The 14,035-nt window shown below is 38.2% G+C and overlaps 1 protein-coding gene across 2 annotated transcripts; it reads left to right on the top strand.

Annotated features, from left to right (window-relative positions):
- Positions 1-3,078: 3,078 nt before the first annotated feature.
- LOC115731634 (bifunctional aspartokinase/homoserine dehydrogenase 1, chloroplastic-like) lies at positions 3,079-13,264 on the top strand. Of its 2 annotated transcripts, XM_048274521.1 has the most exons (19): positions 3,079-3,259; positions 3,290-3,333; positions 3,854-3,918; positions 4,071-4,445; positions 4,871-4,959; positions 5,060-5,363; positions 5,521-5,573; positions 5,650-5,864; positions 5,992-6,079; positions 6,158-6,271; positions 7,301-7,399; positions 7,627-7,821; positions 8,638-8,720; positions 10,536-10,761; positions 11,016-11,161; positions 11,303-11,438; positions 12,181-12,264; positions 12,355-12,447; positions 13,013-13,264. In XM_048274521.1, exons 1-19 carry the CDS (start codon positions 3,179-3,181, stop codon positions 13,256-13,258), a joined length of 2,736 nt encoding a protein of 911 aa, XP_048130478.1. In that variant the 5' UTR covers positions 3,079-3,178; the 3' UTR covers positions 13,259-13,264. The 2 variants fall into 2 exon arrangements, with proteins under 2 accessions (XP_048130478.1, XP_048130477.1); XM_048274520.1 differs by having other exon boundaries at positions 3,079-3,333.
- Positions 13,265-14,035: the final 771 nt, after the last annotated feature.

Raw genomic sequence — 14,035 nt, 5'->3', positions numbered from 1 at the left:
TAATTATATAAAAAAAAATTGTCTAAAAAAAGCTTTTCATTTTTATTTTTGTTTCAATTCTATCTGTCTAATACCCAAAAAGTCTCCAACTTTCGTATATATCTCAATTATATCCAAAACTTTTTTTTTATCATATAAAAAATCTCAAACTTTTACATTTGTCCTAATTTTACTAGCATCAGCCTTTAGTCCATAATTACCATTAATTAATCCTACGTGACTCGAATTTTCTCACCGAATTTACCAATAAATCTTCAAAATTTGGAAATGTCAAACCTCAAGAACGACGAGATTTTAAATCGTTCGTCCGAATAACCAGATCTCCACATTCAGCCATTCTTTGGGCTATTGAGTGTTGGAGAAAATCCAAAAAGCGCTGTCTTGAGTGGCTCTATATCTCGACAATGTGTAGGGGAAGCAGAAGAGAAGTTGGAGGTTTTTTTGTGTCAGCTTTACTTAAGTATAATTCATTAACAACGTGAAAAGTCACATAGGATTAACTAATAGTGATTTTATACGGAAAGTTAACAGTGGTAGAACCGAGACAAAAGTGAAAATTGAGGATTTTTACTAAACAAAAAAAGTTTTGGATATAATTGGGACAAATGTTAAAGTTGGATTTTTTTTTTTTTTGTATTAGACCGGCATACTTGGGACAAAAATAAAAGTTGAGGATGTTTTTTATGAGGCAAAACAAATTTGGATATAATTATGGTGGATGCTGAAGTTTGAGATTTTTTTTTACTGTTAGTTCCTATAAAATGGGGTTAATATCATGAAAAAATCCAAACTTTTACACTTATGATAAATATACCTCAAATTAATTTTTTGAATACAAAAAAAAAATCCCAAGCTGGTATTCATGTGACAGATTTATTTCAAACTAATTTTTTGACCACAAAAAATCCTAAAGTGATATATTTGTGATGAATTTTTTTTCAATAAATTGGGTTAATACCACAAAAAACTCCAAGCTAGTATACTTGTAGTAAAAGGAGGGTAAAAATCTCAAATTAATACATCCGTCAACTGCAATTTATCATCCAACTCGGCAATTTGATGGTAAAATTTAATGAAAACCTATAAATGGTAAATTCGTTACATGTGTACCAGTTTGATATTTTTTACAGTAAAAAAATTAGTTTTGGATACACTTGTCACATGTACCAACTTTGGATTTTTGTTGGTAATAACCCTGAAATATAATAAAACGAGGGTTTTTTCTTTAATCCTTTCTTATGCTTTTTATTTCTCAATTTTCTATTTCTTTTTTCTTTTCCTAAAATCTTGAGATGACGGATTCAAAGCATCTAATATATGTATGCCGTATATAAGCTGTATAATTTCTTATGCGGTGACAAAATTCGATGCTTGCAATTCGCGATTCTCAAAATGTAAACTTCATCACATCAAATATCCTGTCATTACTGTTTTGTGATTCTAAAACTTCGACAATGATCACATGCACTGATATGAACTCGCGTAAATGATTAGTTATCTATCTTATACTTACGAGTTCACCATACATCTAGAGATAAGAAAAGATGTTTTCTTTAAAATTTGGTATTATAAGGTCATAAGTTAAATGATTTTGGACCTATTATTTAAATTAGAATGCCCCTCGACTCTAAATTTTGGACGCGTTCTATATAAAGAAAGACCGACTAGGGTTTTCTTTTATTTAATTTTTAGTTAGACAAGATCTATAATGTTTTGACTGGACAAATTTTCTTTACTTAAGACTATCCCATCCATATTCAACTTCTCATAATATGCATTGTCACTATTTTCACATTAGTTAATCCGTATTTGCACAACATTTAAGAAAGAGAGGAATAAAAGTCGCATGCTTGGTCATTTATGAAGCATCGTCATAGGTAAAGTATCTGTGAGATTCATGCTTTCATTACACAGAGAACATTTTTAGGGCACGTTTCATATTGGTGGGATGGACCGGACCGGACTGGCCGTAATTATGTCGAGACTCGAGAGTGGAATCGGAAGGCTCGTATCCGTCACATGCTGATATTATCCAAGCAGTCCCACACTTTTCTTTTTTGATAGAAATTTCCAACCTAGAAGAAAACAGCATTGGCACATGATGTCGTCCCTTCACTAAGCCCTCGCGATTAATGGATTGACCAGACGCTATAGGAAAAAAAAATGCTAAAAAAGCCATAAATCTAATATATTGACACCAACTTGATTCTAAATCTTTTGATTTGACCAATTTAATCCTAAATTTTTTGTTTCGGTACTAATTCAGTCAATCAAGTTAATTTTAGTTGGAAATCGCTGACATAAAGATCGATTGTCCTACATGGCACGATCGGTGCTGACGTTAACAAACTTTATAATTTTTCATGTGTTTCTATTTTTTTTTAATCATTATGATTGGCGAAGGTCGCAACCCTCGCCCAGGCCATTGCCAACCGTGGGCAAGGGCCGCTAGGGTTGAGCTCTCGTCGGATCTAGCAAGGGGTCCCTTAGGCAAGGTGTCAGCCCTAGCAGCCCTCGCTTGCAGCTAGTGATGGCCTAGGCGAGCGTCAACCACAATGGAAAAGGAAAAAAAAAAGAAACTAAAAAATGACAAAATATTAAAAATTTGTTCACGTCGGCATTGGTTATATTATGTAGGACGGGTGGTTTTCATGCCAACAATTTTCGATCAAAATTTAACAGATAACTGAATTGATATCAATACAAAAAGTTTATAACTAAATTGGTATCAATACATTAGATTTCAATTTTTTTTACACTTTTGCAGCTACTTGATGAATCATGCTCACTAATTTAATGAGAAAATGACATAAATAATCCTTAAATCTTCGAGACCATATTGAATATATTGCATAAATTAAAAGTTCATAAATCACATTACATGTTCGGTTGAAGTTCATTAAGGCCGTTTGTGTCGCCGTCCCTAACATAAACATTTTTTTTTTTGAATTCCCTAACCTAATTTATGGAAACGTAGAGGTGCAAGATGCGGTAGGCTAGTTCCGGGTGCAGGCGATCATTTCCCCCCGCGGGAGAGTACAAGCGACTAAGCGAGTTGGTGTGCGGCGTGCCCCCCTGAAAAAGCATGGGAAGCCGCCCAACTACGCCAAAAACACAAACAGCCACTGTCGCAGTTCTCTCTCTCTCTCTCTCTCTCCGGTGAAGCTAAACAGTGGCCATGGCGTCGCTCTCCGCTTCGATCTCCTGTCGCTCCTCGCCGCTGGTGTCTCCGCAAGCATTGCTCGGCGAACCAGAGGAGCCGAGGAAGAGGAGCCATTTCCCTGCGTGTCGTCGCTCTGTTCTCTCTCACCTCCCACGCTCGCCCGCTTGCAGGTGCGTGTCCTCTCTGCCCTCCACTCTCGCTCGCGCTACTTGGCTCTGCTGTTTCCGTTTCTCTCCCCGGAAGTTTGCTGGAAGGACAAAAAAAAAGAGCATAAGAGAGTTAGATTTGCGTGTGTTCCTTTGTATCCAATGACCCGGTGGGAACATGGGGGGCCCAAGAACTTGTGCATCGCTATTCTTCAATTTAGCGTTCTTAATTTTTCGTTTTAATTCCATGGAAGAGCTCCAACACAGCTCCCTAATGGGAAGGATTGTATGTGTGAATGAAAGTTTCCGACTTTGCGCGCAAATGCGTGGCTATAGCCCACCAAGCATTGTTATTAGCCGCTTCACGGGCGACCAGCGTACCTCGTTGCAATGAGTATTTGCGCTCTTGCGAGTGGTCTTTTGGCATTTTTCATTACCGTTGCTAAGAATAGAACTTCTTCGGTTAATTTGTAAGGCCTTCATTAAAGATTCGTTTTAACCCTTGAAGAAGCACTTGATTATGCACCTGTTTCTACATTTGCAGAGTAGGTGTTTTACCGTCTCTGAGAAGAAGAGATCTATCAAAGACCATTCATGCATCTGTCACAGGTTCAATTCCCTCAGCATTTGTCTCTTATTTGTATAATTATTAGCATATATATTAACATTTCTCTTTCAAATGTAATTGTCAACATACGTAACATAATGGTACTCTAAACTAACTTTTTTCCCATCAACTTCTTATGTTGAATTACTGCCAAATGTTTCAGTGGATATAGCTATGAAAGAGGTTCAGCTCCCCAAAGGTGAAACATGGTCAGTTCATAAATTTGGTGGGACTTGCGTAGGAAACTCTCAGAGGATAAAGAATGTGGCCAATATAGTTATGAAGGATGATTCAGAACGGAAATTAGTGGTTGTCTCTGCAATGTCAAAGGTGACTGATATGATGTATGACCTTATCGATAAGGCACAGTCACGAGATGATACCTATGTGTTTGCACTAGACAATGTTTTAGAAAAACATAGATCAACGGCACTTGATCTACTTGAGGGGAACGATCTTGCAACTTTTCTATCACAGTTGGATGGTGACATCAATAACCTAAAAGCCATGCTTCGAGCAATATATATTGGTATCAAGCTCTCTCTCTCTCTTTGTGTACATTATTTGTGCCATTTGTAGATATTACCTTAGACTTTAGCATTTCACACCTTACATTTGCATTTTTAAGATATTGGCTGTTAAAAGGGTATGACTGTCAAGTGCATCATGCATCTCAAGGATTCGAGAATCCTTGCCACCTATACATTTGAAAGACCCTTTGGACTGTTAAATGTTAATGATCAAAGCCTAAAGAGTGAATTTACCTAACTTTCATATCTTTTGTTAGAAACTTGTTTTATTTTATTTATTTCCTCTGATTTTTCATTTCATTCATTCCATTAACGTTTTTTGCCACTTTTACTTTTGTTTTGGCAAGCGATGCCATCATTTCTTTGGGTGAAATCATGTTGCACATAGTAGGTTCTTAGGTTGACACTCTATGTTGTCCTGCAGCTGGCCACGCAACAGAATCTTTCACAGATTTTGTCGTCGGGCATGGGGAGCTCTGGTCAGCGCAGCTACTTTCCTTTGTCATTAAGAAGGTCTTATCATATCCACTTCCTTCTTCTGCAAATTTTTGTTGTTGATATTTGATGTGCTGAAAGTAGCATCTGCTCCATGTTGTTTTCATGTGTGCTGCAGAACGGGGTCCATTGCAAATGGATGGATACGAGGGAAGTCCTAATTGTATGTCCTACTAATTCTGATCAAGTAGATCCTGATTTCCCTGAATCTGAACAAAGACTAGAGAAATGGTACTCCCAGAATCCATCTAAGACCATAATTGCCACTGGTTTTATTGCTAGCACTCCTTATAATATTCCTACAACATTGAAAAGAGATGGGAGTGACTTCTCAGCTGCGATTATGGGTGCTCTTCTTAGAGCGCGACAGGTCACTATATGGACAGACGTTGATGGTGTTTATAGCGCTGATCCAAGAAAAGGTATGTGATGGTTCTGTTCTCCTGGTCATGAGTCAATATAGCCAATTAGAAGTTTCTGATTCTTGGAGATAGTAGTTGTTATTGGTACCAATGATAACTGGTACTGACCAGGAAACTTGAGACATCTATTTGAAATGCTGGGTTTGTCTTGTTGCAGTTGGTGAGGCTGTGATACTAAAGACTCTGTCCTATCAAGAGGCTTGGGAAATGGTAAAAAAGATGACTACGAGAATACCAATCAAACACTGATCTACTCTGCTTCTCATTCATTTACATTTATTTGCAGTCATACTTCGGGGCTAATGTTTTACACCCTCGCACCATAATCCCAGTGATGCGGTATGACATTCCAATAGTGATAAGAAACATCTTTAATCTCTCTGCAACTGGAACAAAGATTTGCCGTCCATCTGTGAGCGAAGATGACGATTCTCACAAACTGGAGTCTTACGTGAAGGGATTTGCAACAATAGACAATCTGGCCCTCGTTAATGTTGAGGGGTGAGAGGACTGCATGTTATGGTCAATACAAATTGTTTCCATATCCCTATTTTCAATTTATATAGGAGTTTGCAATATTTATACGCTAGAGTCTCTTTCATATCCTCTGTTTTTCCCTCCTTGCCAGAACTGGAATGGCTGGTGTTCCTGGTACTGCCAGTGCCATATTTGGTGCTGTGAAGGATGTAGGAGCCAATGTCATCATGATATCTCAGGTACCTCTATTTTCTGTTTGATGGAACTACATTGGGTTAAGTAATGTATGATCAAGAATCTTATACGATGCACTGTAGGCTAGCAGTGAGCATTCTGTTTGTTTTGCTGTTCCTGAGAAGGAAGTTGAGGCGGTCGCTGAGGCTCTACAGTCCAGATTTCGTCAGGCTCTTCATGCTGGGCGTCTCTCAAAGGTGTTTCCATCTTTTGTAATCAGGGTTCATCTAGTGTGTTGATACCTTATTTGGTTATGGTCACTTGTGGGGAATACCTAATGCACCTATTATTAGTTTGTAGGGAAAACTGCATTGGAAGTCCTAAAACTTGTCACGAAAGTGCATTTGAGTCCTAAAAGTTTCAAAAAGTTCAATCAAGTCCTAAAACTTGTCATGGAAATGCATTCGAGTCCCGAAACTTTCAAAAAGTGCAATGAAATCCTAAAACTTGTCATATTAGTTCAATCAAGTCCTTCTAGCAATCAAGTCCTAAAACTTGTCAATTAGTTCAATCAAGTCCTTCCATTGGTTGCACTTTTTGAAAATTTTAGGACTCCATTGCATTTTCGTGACTAGTTTTAGGACTTCATTGCACTTTTTGAAAGTTTTAGGACTCGAATGCACTTTCGTGACAAGTTTTAGGACTTGATTGAACTTTTTGAAAGTTTTAGGACTCATTTGCACTTACATGACAAGTTTTAGGACTTCTAGTGTACTTATCCCTAGTTTGTTTCAAATAGAGGGTGCCTGGCATTTGCGCATGCAAACAGAGGAAACTAACCTCAATGTTGCCGAGTGTCACAGACTCACTATAGAGAAAGCTGTGAGAATACCACAAACAATCCTGCATGATGGAAGATTTTTTGAGCAAGCCTTTAGTATTTATGCGTTCTTTATTGCTCTGTCCCTGATTCTTTATTATCGAGACTGTCTTCTAAGGCTAACCAGTTAGATAATTTGTTAGCTTTCTCCCTGTCATGAGGGAGGGAGGGAGGGTGGGGGAGGGGAGGGAGGGAGCCATTAAGTTGCTTTTCTGTTTGGTGCCAGACTTTGTAAAAGAAGTTTATGTTTTGAAATAGAGTGCATCAAATTTTGCCTCCGAATTTTGATTTTATCCTGCAGAATAAACACACTTAAAGTATGTTAGTTTCTTTTTTCTCTGAATTCTGGCAATTGTCAAATTTATATATCAGTTTAGTAGGTTTTTAAATAATCAGTTCTTTTCAGGTTCAAGTGATTCCAAACTGTAGTATATTGGCAGCAGTTGGCCAGAAAATGGCTAGTACCCCGGGAGTCAGTGCCACGCTCTTCAATGCCCTGGCAAAGGTTAGAAATTTATATATCCTCTAGGTCTGTTGTGATTGCTTGCCGAAATAAAGATGATTTGTAACTTGTCTGTTTTCTCGTGTACTGATTCCGAAATTGGATTTTATTGCCTAAGTACATGCTACTTAATCTGGGAGTGTTGTCATCTTCTTAGATGTGGTCCGAGAGATTTTGTTTCTCCTTGAAGTTTAAGCAATCATTCCTCTGAAATCGTCTCTCTGATGCAGGCAAATATCAATGTTCGTGCAATAGCTCAAGGCTGCTCTGAATATAATATCACAGTAGTTGTGATGCGGGATGATTGCATAAGAGCCCTTAGGGCTGTCCACTCAAGGTTCTATCTTTCAAGGACAACAATTGCAATGGGTATCATTGGACCTGGATTAATAGGCAGCACCTTACTCGAGCAACTGAGGGATCAGGTGCATCTTGGTGATAGACTATGTTATTTAAAAGCATGTAGTATTTGCATGTGGTACTCATCATAGTATTAGGTAATTTAATAAGAACGCGCTGGAAGAAAATGTTGCTTTACTTAAGGTTTGGGATCATATTGTTTTTTTCCAATGTATTATGAACTTTCTTTTGTCTTTTAAATTCCAGATGGTTGACAACATAATGGTAACGCATGATTGAAGGGTTAAATTGTTGAACAAAGCACCAGCTGTTGTGGTTAGACCTGCCTCATTTGACATTTCCCTTGAAGATTCAATAATATCTGCTACGGACTTAGTTGCGGAAGTTTAGTTCCTCAATGCTGGTTAAATATTATTTCTATACTATACCCAATAGATGTTTCATGATTGGGTTGACAAAGTGATATTATTACAATGTACAAAGAGAAGAGGTGGGAAAAGTTCAGCATACTTAGATCTAGGATTGTGAGAATTTTGGTGGATTAGATCATGAAGAGGGCCGTTAAGTGTATGTTTGAAAAAGGTGCTTTCTAGATTCTCATTCTTGTTGATCAAGTGGTAGGAGGGTGCCATACTACTAAAAAATGGCTGTCACTTGATGCTATAATCCCGTCAGACAAGTATGGTATAGCTTATCTGAAGTCTATTTGTTGAAAATCTTGCATAAAAGCAGCTAAATAAACGTAATGTAAGTATTTTATGGAACTCTCAGATATGCTTAGTGCATAGTGTATTCCATTTTTTCACGGTGGTTCCTGTGCAAATTTTGGCATTTTCTCTATTACATTGTACATGTAAACAAGCACTATATCTGTTTGACAGGCAGCTGTTCTTAAGGAAGAATTCAATATTGACTTGCGCGTCATGGGAATCACGGGATCAAGGTCAATGCTTTTGAGTGAAGCGTAAGTTACAAGACTCTGAATAAACTTTCTTGCTAAACAAATCATCCAGTGAAACTTTCAAAATTAAGTACTTCCTGTAAAGCTCCTCTAGTTATTCACCTGTTGTGCTATATTATTACTGTTTCATTTTTTTGTTAATAAGCAGATGACCAACCCTTTTCTCATTTCAAGCTCATCTGGTCTGTAGCTGATTCGCATTAACAGCTACTGTACGACAATTACTATGTTCAGTCACTAATGTGCAGCCCGGAGCATCATCATGAATATCAGTGACATTTCCTGTTTTAGTTTAATAGCTTCTATATGTTGGCCTCTTGACAGTCGAGACAGTTTTTCATACCCAAGGAGTGATTGTTCCATACTCCTGGAGCATTGTTCCCTATGCCTGTCAACCACTGGTCATGGGGTATTATGCACTCCATAGAACTCAACTTCACATCCCAAACGGTTGAGGTGCATTGGGAGCAAAAGTCCTGGAGCTCCTAATAAAGTTCTTCAAGTGCAATATTTTAGGTCTCATTCACTTCTAGTCTATGAGATGAAGAATCTCGGTTTCCTCATTTTGAAAATTGTGGAAATCTTATAAATTTGTAATGATGCAGATTAGGCCTTGGGCTGGAAAATCGTTGTGTAGAATGTTAAATTAGATGAGTAGATGGATCAAATGAGGACCCAACTTTATGGGAGTGTTAAAGTATAGTATTGCCCCCTGTGCCTGAATTTAGACTATTCAAATCTTTCATAAAATAGGAATGATAGTTTATCTATGATGGCCTGAATTTTTTTGAGAAAATAAGGCACTGATTTTTCTGTTGAACTAACATAAAGGTCTGCATGAGTTTGTGCACGGACCATCTGGACAAAATGTATAATTCATGTTATATTCTTGCATGACGCTTTTCCATAATTTACCCTGAACATTTTGAAAATAAGCTAAATTATTCAACTTTCAACCAGTGGTTATGGTTTTGAAAGTACTCTTGTGCGAAACATCATGCTTGTACTTTAGTTCTTCCCAGCTTGTCAAATGGGCTCTATTATTCTCATTCAAATTGAACCAGCCATCAAAATCTGAATCATGCTCACTTTGATGGGTGATAATATGGGTTCCCATAAGTTAACCATCAATATCTGATAGCCTTACAATCTTTCCCTTATATATCTGTTACTAAGATGGTCGAAAGGCTTTTATGTAGCAGAAGTTACATTTTACACGAAAGTCATTCCACTTCTGCATTGGGGCTTTGCATCAGTTTGTTTTACATCTCTCCAGCCATCTCTGGCCAAGTTCCAAGTTCCCTCTGCTTTTCGCTCCATTGTTCATCTTGCTCAGAATAAAATACTGGTGCTTAATTAGATGCGTCAGTCATTGGCATCCTCTCAAGTTCCGCTTGGCTGGCTTACTAACAAATCAAAGTGGAAAAAGCTTTATCATATTTCTTAACACAAAGGGGACATGGATTATTTTTGTAAATGCTACCAACAGTTATGAGATTTAATTGAAATGCATGATTCAGAAATGTATACACACTTATGATGGAACATCTTGTGATACAGTAATGTCTTCTTCAAAGCACACCACTATCAACCTGAAAATCTTTATTTACCACCATGGTTGCGCACTAAACCTTTCTCCCGACAACTGCAATTTCTTGCTACGTGTCATCTATCAGTAAAGAGTGTAATTCTCCTATGCATGCTTATGATTTGCTGTCTATGTCTATCTGAATCATATTCAAGGGTAGAACTTAGCAACACCAACCCATATGAAGTTTCTGTCTATTGTAATAGCTCAGTTGATATTTCTGGTTGTAGAGGTATTGACTTATCTAAATGGAAAGAGCTCTTAAAGGAGAAAGGGGAAGTGGCTGATTTGGAGAAATTTGTTCAGCATGTGCATGGAAATGGCTTTATTCCCAATACTGTGCTAGTAGATTGTACAGCAGATTCTGTTGTTGCTAGTCATTACTACAATTGGTTGCGACGGGGAATTCATGTGATCACCCCGAATAAAAAGGCGAATTCTGGGCCACTTGATCAGGTAATTTCTCTACCAGTATCATGATGGAAGGAACAGATTCTTTGTTTTAAGAGCTCTTGAAGAATCTGTTGCTCTTCATAGTCAGTTTTAAGCAGAGCTCATTGAAAATCTTTGTTTCTTATAAAGCTGTGAATGCTATATGCTTGAATTCTATTTACAGTTTTGTAACTTCTTGTACCTATTGGTCTTCATAGTAATGTTGAGACTTTGAGTCAATGTCATGGTTCTTGTAACATCAATTATTCCCTGGGCAGTACTTGAAATTGAGGGCTCTACAACGGCAATCATATACTCATTACTTTTATGAAGCTACGGTTGGTGCTGGTCTCCCAATTGTTAGCACTCTACGAGGTCTTCTGGAAACTGGAGATAAAATTCTCCGTATTGAAGGCATATTTAGGTATGTTAATCTTGGACTTTCTTTTGTATATTTGCAGTTCAGGGCCTTTAGGATATTGCACGTGAAGCAAGGTATTGAATGCATGCTAGTGCCTGCAGTGTATCCTTTCTGAGTTGTTAAATTCTTCTTATGCTTTTGCAGTGGTACATTGAGCTATATATTCAACAACTTCACTGGCAAGCGATCGTTCAGTGAGGTGGTAGCGGAGGCAAAACAGGCAGGTTATACAGAGCCAGACCCAAGAGATGACCTCTCTGGGACAGATGTCCAAAGAAAGGTATGTCCTACTTTGTATATGTGCAGATGCATTAAATAACTGCATTTCAGAGGATTATTACTCACTAGGAGAGTGTCAATACGTTAGAGCAGTACTATAGCTTTTTGGTAACTGCTTTCAGGGTTATTTTAAAAATCTTAATCTCAGATAAAAGTATGGTGCCCAATGGACACGCAATGTGTTATTGAGGAGAAGGGGAACAAACTTACCACTGCTTGGCTGAATGGCCAGCACTACTATTGCATGTTGGCCTCTGTTTGTCGATATGTTTTTGTGTGATCTTCAACGGCTTCTTTCCATTTAAATATGTTTTCCGAAGAGAGTTTTCTTCATTGGGAGACAGCTTTCTAAACTAATGGATCTGCAGAGCATCTGAACTGGAATTTACCTTTGTCTTTCAAGCTACTCCTCTAAGGACCTAAAAAAGTGCACTTCCTCGGCACTTTTGCTGATAAATTGGTTACTTACATAATTCCTTTTAGAGGAGGTATGCATGACAATAAACTGATGCCGTTACTGTTCCATGTGAATTCTTATGTTCTGGTGGATATCTTAATTGTTGTGATGGTTTTGTATGAAAAAGCCCTTTTTGTTTACTTTCTCCCGAGGTTTTCTGGATTCTCAATGTAAATAATGAATTTGATTCTTTAGCCCACGGACTTTGATTTGTTTTCGTTGATTTATACATGAAAACCTTAAGTCCCTATTCCAATATCAAAGCACTCACATCTCGACAATTCAGGTGATTATTCTCGCTAGAGAATCTGGTCTGAAGCTGGAACTTTCTGATATCCCTGTGGACAATCTTGTCCCAGAACCATTACGAGTGAGAATTCAGTTTTCCCCAATTATAGATCTTACAGTTAAATTACTGGGAATATACTTTCTGATGCATTTATCTGGTTATGCTATGTAGACTAGTGCATCAGCTGAGGAGTTCATGAAGAAGCTACCTCAATTTGACCAAAAATGGACCAAGAAGCTAGAGGAAGCCAAGGCTGCTGGAAAAGTGAGTACATAAACTCATAATACTGCTTAACCTATGTCCAATAGTTGCCTTCTAATGTTTGCGCTTCAATGAAACCTCTAATTTCACTAAATTTAGATGAGAATATCTTGTGATGAAGTTCATCTGTATGTAGTTGGAAGCAAACTAAAATCAGGTGTATGAAATCTGAGTACAGTGTTCTCTTGGTCTTCCATTTGATGTACTGCTATATGTACCCCTGGCATGGTTCATAGATTACATGAACTCCTGGAGACTCCAGCAGTGCCATTACCCTTCTCTTTTTTTTTTTTTGGTCGGAGTTACCCTTCTTTTAGATGGCAAGAAACTTTACCAGCTATAGCCACTGCTTCCAAGGAGTTTGGGGTGTTAATTACCCCCTTCTCCTAACTTCATAGCTTCATTGAACTTCTTTTCTCCGGTGGGTATGGTAGATTCGATAATTATCCGTGTACATCCTATCATTGCATGAAGAATTCATCTTTGAAATTTCCTCTTTGCTTTTTTGGCATGCTATAGTGAACTTTTCTCCTATTCTTCCTTTGTGATAAACATGTCCCATTTGCAGGTACTGAGATATGTGGGTGTAGTGGATTTGTTGAAACATAGAGGGGCAGTGGAGCAACAGACATACGAGAAGGATCACCCGTTCGCTCAACTTTCCGGCACTGACAACATAATTGCTTTCACCACTACAAGGTACAGGGAGCAGCCTTTGATAGTCCGTGGACCAGGTGCCGGGGCTCAGGTCACTGCTGGTGGCATATTCAGCGACATACTTCGGCTCGCCTCTTATCTCGGCGCCCCATCTTAGCTGAGTGAGATAGTGCCTAAAGCGTAATTCATCTCGGGTCTAATTTATTAGGCATGGCGGAGTGCTGAAGTTTGTTAGGGCTGTAACTGAGACACATGAATCTTCTTGACTTACTGCATTTGTGACGCTTGGGAGGGAATATAGGGTAATGAATGAATCGCAATGGAATAAGAGTCCAAGTTGAGAAATTCTTATGTTTAGTAATTTGATAAGAGAATAAAATATGTAGGGAAGTTCACTCTAAAGCTTCGTTTGTTTTCGGAAAATGAATGATTTTGAGAATGCTTTGTCGTAAAAGGAAATGAACTTAAGGCGCCACAGAAATGGAGGGAAAACAAGAGCATGGAAGTATCAATTTACACACCTCGAACAAACGATTAACTCTTTTCACTTTATGCATAGTGTGAAGGGCAACCACCGTAGCTAGTAGGGGTTGTCATGAAGGGGTCTCGTACCTATTACAATTAGGCTTCGCGTGAGTTATAACTATCTAGTCCATCCAAAACTCGAAAAACTCGAGATTATCAAATTTATCATTATAATCCACGGGCGTGTTGGATTATAAGCAGCAAAGCAAATGTCCAAGTCATAAGCTGAGGGAGAGGTACGTTTGCGACAGCAAGTAGACTTTGTAGCTTCGTGAAACACATTAGGTGATTCTTGTATTAGCGAACTTTACTATAATTTATGGGGGATGGAGGAGTGAATTGAAAAGATAGATTTTCTTTTGGGGGCAAAAAGGAATATTCCGCATAGTTACACGTGGTGCTACCGCAA

The sequence above is a fragment of the Rhodamnia argentea genome, chromosome 2, assembly GCF_020921035.1.
Source record: "Rhodamnia argentea isolate NSW1041297 chromosome 2, ASM2092103v1, whole genome shotgun sequence".
In the NCBI taxonomy this organism is placed as follows: Eukaryota; Viridiplantae; Streptophyta; class Magnoliopsida; order Myrtales; family Myrtaceae; genus Rhodamnia; species Rhodamnia argentea.
Note: the sequence above shows the minus strand (reverse complement) of the source record. Positions and strands in the feature narration are given on the sequence as shown.

What these genes read in the sequence shown, in the direction of transcription:
- LOC115731634 (XM_048274520.1), top strand. Translation starts at nt 3,179, where the DNA reads ATGGCGTCGCTCTCCGCTTCGATCTCCTGTCGCTCCTCGCCGCTGGTG. An exon ending in ATCAAGAGGCTTGGGAAATG is followed by an intron (nt 5,574 to 5,649) that starts GTAAAAAAGATG and finishes ATTTATTTGCAG; the next exon opens with TCATACTTCGGGGCTAATGT. An exon ending in GCCCTCGTTAATGTTGAGGG is followed by an intron (nt 5,865 to 5,991) that starts GTGAGAGGACTG and finishes CCTCCTTGCCAG; the next exon opens with AACTGGAATGGCTGGTGTTC.